This window comes from Myotis yumanensis, unplaced genomic scaffold (assembly GCF_028538775.1).
Source record: "Myotis yumanensis isolate MYYU_CA2020_CCGP unplaced genomic scaffold, mMyoYum1.0.hap1 SCAF_4, whole genome shotgun sequence".
Classification (NCBI taxonomy): Eukaryota; Metazoa; Chordata; class Mammalia; order Chiroptera; family Vespertilionidae; genus Myotis; species Myotis yumanensis.
In genome coordinates this window covers 79,507,303-79,517,427 of record NW_027223755.1, presented here as the reverse complement: position 1 = coordinate 79,517,427, position 10,125 = coordinate 79,507,303, and the positions used below count along the sequence as shown (strand labels likewise).

The 10,125-nt window shown below is 56.1% G+C and overlaps 1 protein-coding gene across 1 annotated transcript; it reads right to left on the bottom strand.

Moving 5' to 3' along the window:
• Positions 1-2,689: 2,689 nt before the first annotated feature.
• GNB2 (G protein subunit beta 2) lies at positions 2,690-7,863 on the bottom strand. The gene is made up of 10 exons (XM_070412694.1): positions 7,717-7,863; positions 5,325-5,470; positions 5,026-5,064; positions 4,813-4,919; positions 4,438-4,501; positions 4,192-4,354; positions 4,031-4,097; positions 3,546-3,747; positions 3,243-3,459; positions 2,690-3,162 (listed from the first exon to the last, which is right to left on the bottom strand). The coding sequence occupies exons 2-10, from the start codon at positions 5,379-5,381 to the stop codon at positions 3,056-3,058; spliced, it is 1,023 nt and encodes a 340-aa protein (XP_070268795.1). The 5' UTR covers positions 5,382-5,470; positions 7,717-7,863; the 3' UTR covers positions 2,690-3,055.
• Positions 7,864-10,125: the final 2,262 nt, after the last annotated feature.

Below are 10,125 nucleotides of genomic sequence, written 5' to 3'. Positions count from 1 at the left end.
AGGAGCATAGGAGGAAGCAGGGGCAGGGTCCCCAGCACTTGTTACAAACCACACGATGCACCTTAACTCACCCACCACGAGGCACTTTAATAGATTGGGGGGAAGGTTTTTTTTTTTTTCCTTTTAAAAAAATTTTAAACATTGAAGAAAACGTTAGGAGAAACGTAATTGTTAAAAACTAGACTCTGAGCACCCCTTTCCCCCTCTGGGGATTGTGGGGGTGACAATGGAAGGTCCACAGAGTTTTTGGTTTTGTTGGGTTGTGTTTTTTTTTTTAAGAAAAAAGAAAAACAATGAAAAAAAAAAGGAGGCTGAAAGAAAACACACACTGTTATTTTTGGGCAGTGGGGACATGGCCCCATCGGTCTGTCCTGCCTGGCCCCCAAGGCTGCACTTACCCTCCCTGCCCTGCCAGGTGGGCCATTGAGGTAACTGGAAGCTGGGGTGCCAGCAGTTTGCACAGCGACGTCCCCTCAGCCCCACCGGCCGGACTGCTGTGAAAGGCCCCCTTATTGCTATGACTGTGGCAGAGGTGTCTGGGGTCGGGGCTAAAGGAGCCCCTTGGCTTTGCTGCTTTGGGGGAAAGTTGCACAAATGGGCCAGGCCACCTCCCGTCCCCAGGTGGCTGACGGGGTAGATGGCAGAGGGCCAGCCAGTGCCAACCTCATCTGGCTGTCAGGACAGCAGAACTTCCACTCTGGCCCTGGTGAGGGGCTTCCCCCACCACTGCCATTAGGGGAACTGGGTGTGAAGCTGAAAGCCCAGCTCCCTGCCTTGCCACATGAATGTATTCTTTGGGCCATAAGCCCCTGCTGCGTCCCTTCGAGTGAGGTGGGGCCAACTAGTTCCTTCTGGGGCTGGAGAGAGGCACCACTTAATGACTATTTCTCCTGTGAAGGGGGTGAGAGGAGGGGCCCAGGAGGCCAAGGGAGTGGACAGCTTGGGGCTTCAGGTTGCAGTGTGGCGGCTGTTAGAGGGGAGCTTTCCACCTGTAGCCAGCTGGCTATGGGATGTGGACCACCCAGCTCTGCCCTGACCCCTCCATTGACCAAACTGGAGAGGAGTGAGTGGCTTCTCCCCTCCTTACTCCCCTGATAAGTTTTTAATGTTGGGTAAGGTGGAGGGTGGGGGGGGTCAAGAATAGATGTGTCGTTTCGCCTAAGTCAGGGGGAGGTGGTCCTTCTGCTCATGGACCTATTCCCAGTCACCTGCCTGGGTTTGTCTTCATTTGTGTGTGTGTGTGTGTGTGTGTGTGTGTGTATGTGTGTTTTAAGTTTGTTGTATCTTTTGGGTTTCTCGCCTAATTTCTCCTATTGACCTCACTGCTCAGAGTGCAGTATTAGGGCAGGATTCTGCCACTGCCTCCCCTCCATGAATGTATTTCTCCTTCCTGCCCTGGGGAAATGGGGAGTGGCCCCAGTTTTCCCCCCTATCCATCCCCAGAGAGACCATGCATTTTTTGTTTTGGAGTGGTTGTTTTTGTTTGTTCGTTTGTTTTTGCACCAAAGTGGCAACTGGGTCAGTGTTGGGGGAATAAAGCTGGCCTTGAGGGGTGGAGGGGCTCCCTCCACCTGCTTCTCCCTGGTTTCAACAGTGTTAGCGTCCGTGAAAAGACAATATTCTCTCTAAAGCAATAAGGGGGTGATGGGCCAGGGTGAAGTGTCTTGCTGCTGCTGGCCCCCCAGCTCCCCTTTTCCTTGCGCCAGTATTTGGCGGCATTAGAGGTGTGGGGGGGAGTACTGTTGTGACTGAATGTAACTGCCCCCACCCCTGCCGCAGCCAATGCAGGGGGAGGGGGGATAACACTCTTCCCCTCTCTTCCTTCCCCTCCCCCCTAGCTAAAGAGACTTTGAGCCTGGAGAGGCCTTAACCCTGTGAGGAAGTGTAGGGGGAACCCTCTCCCACCCTATCCCCTTCTGAGAGTGGTCAATGTTTACAAGCCCCTGAGCCCTCCAAAGCCCAGGGACTCATTCCCCCACTGATATCCTTTCCCAGCCCATCTTCCTGGGCCCTGGCTGCTCTCCTGCCCTTCCTGGGGTTGGGGTGAGGTGCAGGGGCCTTCTGTATCCCCTTGTCTGCCTTGTACCCGAAATCTCCCCACCCTGTTACTCCTCCCTCTTCTCCCTGCCCCTGTAAATACTACCCCCAATAAAACTTGGTGTGTGTTCCCTTCAGCTTCTGCATCTTTTCTTGGGGAAAGAGTGTAGGAGGAGAGTCAGAACTGGGAATTCAAAAGAACTGCGGACATGGTATGGTTGGTCAGTCTGAATGGAGGGCTGTGTATGTTTAGGTGGAATAAATACATACAACCCTGCTGGGGAAAAATTCCTGCCTACAACTCCAGCTTTGGTCCGAGGAAAAGTGCAATTTCCTCTTGGGCCCCCTACCCCAGTGATGGCGAACCTTTTGAGCTTGGCGTGTCAGCATTTTGAAAAACCCTAACTTAACTCTGGTGCCGTGTCACATATAGAAATTTTTTGATCTTTGCAACCATAGTAAGACATAGATTTATATCTTTGATATTTATTGTATATATTTAAATGTCATTTAACAAAGGAAAATCAACCAAAAAGATGAGTTCGCATGTCACCTCTGACACGCGTGTTATAGGTTCGCCATCACTGCCCTACCCCCAAGCTGATATGCCCTACCCAAAGTAAGGAAGACACAAGCAAGAGGAGAGACCAGGTACAGAGTTGGAATTGGTTCCTTTATGGAAAAACTGAAAATATAATAAAAATTAAAATAAAACCAGTTTTAAAAAAGCCAGCCCCTGGAGTTTCTACCTCCTGCCTCTGACCCTCCAGGGGGATGAGGCCCTGACCCCAGGGCAGCTAAAGAAGGAGGGCTTTCTGCCTCTCTTCCCCCATTCTATTCCCATCTTTATTTCCACAGTGGGGGCCCCGGGAGGAACCAAACCTGGGTAGGGGAGCAGGGACCCAAGGCCCTATGGCCAGGGGAGGGAGGCTCATGTGCCCCAGCCCCAAAGCTCCCGGCCTGTAGTGTGGGCGTGGGCAAGGCCCCTCCTGGCCGGGCCCAGTTGGGGTTGGGGCTATTAGTTCCAGATCTTGAGGAAGGAGTCCCAGGAGCCTGTGGCCACAGCCATGCCATCATCTGTGACCCCGAGGCAGCTCACACGGTTGTCATGGCCGGCGAGGACACCTGTGAGGGAGGGGTACATCAGAACTCATCTGGCCTGGTTCCCTGTCCTAGCCTATCTCAGCCCAGCACCCAGCTCTCACCTGCACGGTCGCCCTTCATGGCATCCCAGATGTTGCAGTTGAAGTCATCATAGCCAGCAAGCAACAGCCGGCCACTGCGAGAGAAGGCAACAGAGGTGATGCCGCAAATGATGTTGTCATGGGAATACATGAGGAGCTCCTGGTCCGCCCGCAGGTCGAAGAGGCGGCACGTGGCGTCGTCAGAGCCAGTGGTGAAGGCATAGCCGTTGGGGAAGAACTACAGGACACAACCAGAGTGGAATAAGGGCACAGAGCAGGGCCAGAAGCCTGGCAGAGGGGCCAGCCAGCCTGCCCAGAACTTACAGCCACAGCATTGATGTCGGATTCATGGCCAATGAAGGTCTGTCGGCACATTGAATCCCGAACATCCCACAGCTTGATAGAGGCATCACAGGCACCTGACACAAAGGTGCGGCCATCGGGGGCCAGTGACAAGGACATCACATCCCCACTGTGTCCAGCAAAAGCCACTGTCTGCTGGCCTGTCTCAATGTCCCACAGGGCACTAGCGAGAGGACAGTAAGAAGGAAGGGATCAGAGAGGAGGGCAGAGAGGACTCTTGCCTCCCTACCCCTCCACCATGTGAGCCCAGCCCTGACAGCTTCCAAGGAAGGGGCATCAGGAGCCACTGACTCACAGAAGCCTACTCTTGTCTCCTTCCCACCACAGGAGGAGCCCAGATGTTCAGAATAAGAGCTCTGCCCTCACTTGCTCAGGCTGTGTGTGCTACATGCTAAGCACTGGGGCAGTGTTCCCCCAGGCAGGAAGTGTGGATGACAGGGCCTCACCAGGTGGTATCCCCAGAGCTGGTGATGATTTGGTTGTCATCCAGGAAGCGGCAGCAGGACAGGTACCCTGGGGGAAAAGGCTGGTCAGCCAGGTCTCTAAGGGAGAGCAGCACAGCCCCTACCCCACCAACAGCACCTATGTCCTACCAGGCCCCCCTTACCAGTATGGCCAGGCAGCTCCCGGCTGACCCTGACATTGCCCTCACGGGTCTTGAGGCTGTAGATGGAGCAGATGTTGTCCAACCCCCCACAGGCTACAAAGTTCCCTGAGGGCGCGTAGGCACAGGTCATAACCCAGGAGGAACGTAGCGGGATGGCATGGACCTAGGGAGAAGGGGCAATGCCCAGGGTCAGAAACCAGGCAGGGCCTGCAGCCCAGCCCCGTCCAGCCTCAGGATCACCTCTACCTTGTTGGTGGTATAGCTGTCCCAAATGATGAGCTTCCCATCCTGGGAGGCGCTGACCAGCAGCCTGTTGGAAAGTGGCAAGGGAGAGACGGGTCAGGGTGTGAAGCCCCCTCTGGAAGGACAGTCTTACCAGCGTCCCATCTGGTGGGAGGCCCTTCTGAGACAACTCCCAGCAACAGTCCAGAAGTTCCTGTCAGTTTGGTCCTCTTTCCAATCCCCTCAACATATCTGGGAGTCACAGTCTTCCCAAACATACAACATGGGCATCCTGTTCATCTCCCTAGATCTGCAAGGCTGCCCCTCACTACTCCAACTGCCTGCTATAAACTCAGCCCAAGGGCAAACACAAAAGCTCAGTCCCAACCACGCACACACCTTGAGTCTGTCCCCCAGTGCATCGCATAGATTTTTGCCAGGTGCCCACGGAGGGTCCTCCGTGTCCTCATCTGGATTCTCCCCACTGGGTCCAGCCCAGCTGTGATCTGGAGGTGGAGGCAGCCAGGGTCAGAAGGCAGAGCCCACTAAGCAGCATGGCTCAAACCCCTGCTCCTTCCCATAACCCCAAGCCCAGCACCGGGTTCATCTCACCTGGGTCAGTGTTGAATCCCCACATGCTTTTCGGGCATCCTGTAATATATAGCAGAACCAGTCAGAGAGAGGCAGAAGATGAGGGGGAAGGGGAAGGAAAGAACACATGAGACAGGGGAGTGGAGACGATAAGACAGTAAAGGGCTAGGGTACACCCCCACACATAAAGAACACCCCCTCCCCATCCAGCGCACGCGCGCGCGCGCACACACACACACACACACACACACACACACACACAGCCGCCTGGCCATGCTCATTCAGTCCCCCACCCGCAGCTCAGCCGGCCAGGCCCTCACCCGGATCTGGTTCCGGAGCTGCTCAGCCTCCTGTCTCAGTTGCTCCAGCTCACTCATGGCGCCGGGCCCGTGGGGCGGGGTTGGGGGCGGCTGGGGGCCGCGGGAAGGGGGCTGGGGGAGGCAGCTCCTCGCCGCTGGCCCGAGGCCTGGGGGATGCAGGGCAGACGTCAGGCCCGAGGCCACGGGAAAGGGGGGAAAGGCAGAGTTGACGACCACAGGAAGGAGTGAACGCGGGGCGGAAAGAGGGCGGCGGTGGTGGCCTCGGTCTCTCCAGCAGAACCCGGGCCTCTGCCGCAGGAGATGTGGCCTAGGAATAGCTGACTTCCCCAATCTTCCTCCCGCCCCCCGGAAACGAAGCGGGAAGTGCAAGAGGAAGCGCAGGGGAAACCCCTCCCTCGGCAGAAGCCCGGGCGGGTTCCTGAGACAGGAACTGGGGGAGGAAGGGAGGTGAAGGGGGTGGAGAGTCCCTTCAAAACAGACCAGGCGTCCGCCCCGCCCACACAGGCACCACCCAACTAGCACCTCATTTTAAAAGGGGCGGTGCCTCTTTAAATTCATCCCCACAAGACGCACACCCTCCGCACACACCCCCCAAGCTTAGACTGGGGAGGGGGGAAGACGAGAGGGGTCAGCTGGGCTGTTCGTGGGGTTGCCTAGGCAACCGTCACCCGGAATGAGAGCATCTCATTGGTGAAGTGTCCCCACCCTAGCCTGGTTGCCAAGACAACCGCATCCCAGGCAGAGACCTGTAGGGTGGGTGACCCCACCCCCGACCCCATCGCCCCCGCCCGACCCAGCCTCCTGCTCCTCCCCAGAACCGGCCAGGGTGGCTGTTGACAGGATTTGGGAAAAGCCGATTGGGCGCTAATAGGTTCCGGACGGCTCACCCCGGATCATCCCGGGGCCGGCTGCACCCGATTAGCTGCCCGCCCGCGGCAGGTGGCGGCGAGGGTGGCGGGGAGGGCAGCCTCCAGCCGCGGCTCCCGCCAGAGCCGAGGCCGCCCGCCCGGCGCGCTGCGGAAAGCCCGCGGGAGCCGCTCACCAGTAATTAGGGCTCCGAAGAGAGGGCTCCCGCCCTGAGGCGGAGCTGCTCTCTCCCCGGCGCCGCGAGCGGCGGCCCCAGGGCGGCCTAGCCCTGCGCCCTCGACACCCCAGATCCCAGTCCGCGGGCTCATCACTGGGGCCCCAGGGGCCCGGCTGGCTCCGCTCCAGGGCCCAGAGTCCTGCCCCCCCTTTGGGCACCTGTGTGATCTGCCCAGCACCCTGCGCTCGGACGGCCCTGCGTCCCCCGCCCTGCTCCCACTTCCCCCAGACCGGGCGTTCCTCTTCCCCCTGACATTTCCCCTCGGCCAGTTCAGCTTTCTACGCCAGTGCCAGGGGTGCCCCCAGGAAAGCGGGGAGGGAGCAGAGCCCCCCCCCCCCCCAAGCTCCTGACAGAGCCCCTTCCTTCCAGCGGCCAGGAGCCCGGGCCGGATGGCAGCGCCAGAGGCCAGGGCAGAAGGAAGCCGGCCCGGAGGAAGCCGCTGGGGGCGGGGGCGGGGGCGATGCTCCCGGGCCTCAGTCCCAGCAACCTCCAGGCCCCCTCAGGGTCCCCCGAATTCTGGGCACACAGCAGCCGGGGTCGCAAGGAGGAACTGTGGTGCCCCCGCCCCCGCAAGTCTGGCCAGGCGAAGGGAAGGGGACAGGGAGGGTCCCGGATCTTGCAGCTCAAAGGCGCAGGCCGGCACCGCGCTGCGAAGCGCCGTTGGCCTGGCCCTCCGGCTCCCACGACCTCCATTTTGCCCAAAAGAAATCTGGGCAGGGGGCGGGGGCTCCCGGGAGCTAGGCTCGGGGTGAGGACTGGTAAAGGGAGCGGGGTGCCGAGGACTCCCTTCCAGTTAATGGGGCCAGAAAACAGACAGAACCCAAATCGAGGGTAGGATCGTGGCGAAGCGAAGGGTGGCCTCGCGGCCTTGCCTGCCTCTCTGAGGGTTCTGGAGTTTTGCAAGATGAATGCTGCCGGGGGTACGAAACGGGAGGGCACGAGGGGTGCTACCCAGGGGCAAACTGGGGGAGGGGAGAGGGAAGGGGGCGGAACGGGGCCTAGAGGAAGCTCCGATTTTGGCCCCAACTTCTCAGGGAGCAAGAGGCAAGCGGAGCCCGGATGGGACCTGGGGTCAGGCAAAAGGGGCCTAATGGTGCAGGGAGGGCGTGCATTATTGGAGCGAGGGTCCCCAGTTCCCCTTCCGGGTTTAGGAGCGACAGGGCCAGAGGAAGGGAGGGGAGGTCTGGGGAGTTACGTCCGCTCCCAAGAGGCCAGGTCCGGGAGACGGAAGGAAGAAAGGTCCCCACCCCACCCCCATGGGAATTTGGGGCTGGGGGTTGTGAGGACTCCTTCTGTCAGCGCGGGTACCTGTGGCGGTGGGACTCTGCCAAGGGTCGCTGGAGAAGCGCGGGAGGTCCTGTCTTCCTCCGCGGCGGAGGCGGCAGCGGCGGCGACGCGGATGGATTTCCTCAATCACCCCAACTCAACCGCCCAGCGCTGTGCTCCCCAGAGCGGAGGGATCCCGCCTGCCAGTGACGCGGCCGTCGCCGCCGCGCCCAGGGCCCGGCTGGGCGAGACCAACTACTTAGTGGGGGGAGGCCGGAACGGAAAACACCATTGAAGGGGCAAAGATTGACTCCGTCAAAACGAAGCTACTGCTTCACACTATTTCAACGCAAAACGGACCCAAATTAATGCTTGGCTTTCCGAAAAGGAGTAAGATATCCCCCCGGGGGCTGAAAGAGGTGGTATCGGCATAGGGGAGGGGGGAAACCGCTCTCTGGTCACGTGACCTGCACTCCCGGATTGGGTGGCTCCAGACTGGGAAGGGAAGCGCCACGCCCCGCTTCTCTGTTTGACCACGCCCCCGACCGATGAGGCCACGCCCCTCACCAGGAGTCGGAGCTGGGAGATCCTACCAGCCCAGGACTGGGCCTCCTGGAGGCAGAGGGAAGGGGCAGCAGTTCTGAAAATCCCCGAGCAGGAAGGAATGGGCCTGCTGTGGGCCCTTGGGAGCTGGGAATGCCGTGGGAAGGGTCTTGCTGAGGCAGTTTCTCACCAAAGTGGGCTTTTGTAGAACTTTTTACAGGTCTGCATGACACTGTATTAACAACTCATATTTATTGAGTTCCATACTAACTTACTTCTCACGAAAATACTATGACGTTAAGTACTAGCATTGTTTCCATTTTATAGTAGTGGAAGTGATTCCTAGGACTGCAGCGTAGAGATATGAACCAAGACAGCTTTAGTGACTTTACATGTAATGGTAACACTAGTCTCTCCATGAATCCCCCTGAAAGGGATGAGACTGTAAGTATAGGCCTGTTTCCACCTCTGTAAAATGAGAGTGTTTACAACTACCTGCCCTGCAAGTCACCTTGGATTGTTATGAGATCCCCATGGATTTTGAAAAGGCTTTGGAAAGTTCAAGTACATGAATAGCCTTCATTGAATCCTCATGTAATTTAAAAGTAAAGTATCAAAACAGACAATTTTTATTTAGCCTCTATTATAGGCATTAAAATAGTTTTCAAAGCACAAATTTTTAAAGAAAATAAGAAGAAAGTCACATTCTTAGTTATGCACAAATTCCATTTATGTGAATCTACCAATTTAGTGATATATTAGCAATAGGTAATAGATGTCAATTTAATGTTAGAACTTGGAAGGGACCTTACAGGTAATTTACTTCAATTTTCTCTCAATCTACAGATGGGCAAAGTGACTTCCCTAAAGTCACTTAGAAAACTAGCAGCCTAAGACTAGAACCCAATTTTGTTCATCTCTCTGGGGCATCTGAAACTGCTTCTCCTCACTTTAGTTTCTGTGCTAATATGCTTCTCTATTTTAACTCATTTAGCAAATATTTATCGAATCCAAATGATCTATCAGGCACTGTCCTGGGCACTGAGATTACAACTGGGAACACATGCACCCCTCTCTGTGTGCAGAGAGCTTGCAGTTTATAAAGGGAACAGATGGTAGATAATTATTTAAATAACAATAATCCTGGAAGTACCACTTACTAAGAGCAGAACATTTGAGAAGGGCCACATTTGAGAAGAACGATCAAGTGGTTTTTTGTTGTTGTTGTTGTCTTTAATCCTCACCCAAGGATATGTTTTATTGACTTTAGAGAGGGAGAAACATCGATGTGAGAGAGGAACATGGATTGGTCGCCTCCTAAATGCACCCCAGCTGGGAATCAAACCTGCAACACTGGGTATGTGCCCTGACAGGGAATTGAACCCGAGACCTTTTGGTGTACGGGAAGGCCCTCCAACCAATTGACCCATACTGGCCAGGGCAAGAGTTTTAAGTTGGGATGTATTAGGTTTGAGGTATCTCGGAGGGGTGCAAGGAAGAATGTTCAGTAGGTGGCTGTCCAAACAGGTCTGAGGCTCAGCAGAAGAGTCTGGGTTGAATTAGATCCTTCAGAGTGACGTTTTAGAGCATATGAAGTCATAAAGAGGTTCGGGGGAAAGACAAGATGGCCCGAGGTCAGGCAGAGGAGCACAGATTGCCAAAGGAGAAGCCAGAGAGCTAAGAAGAAAATCAGGAGAATGTGAGTTTTGGAAACCAAAAGAAGAGAGTGTTCCAAAAAGAGAATGATGAACGGTGTTGAATGCTGCAGAGAGATGAAGCAAGACTGGACTGGGAAGTGCACATGGGATTGAGTAAAGCAGAGGCCACTGGTGACTTTGCCGGAGCATTTGCAAAGGATGTTCTGCTTGCAGTGGGCTGAGGGTGAGTGAGAAATGAGACAGTGGAGAC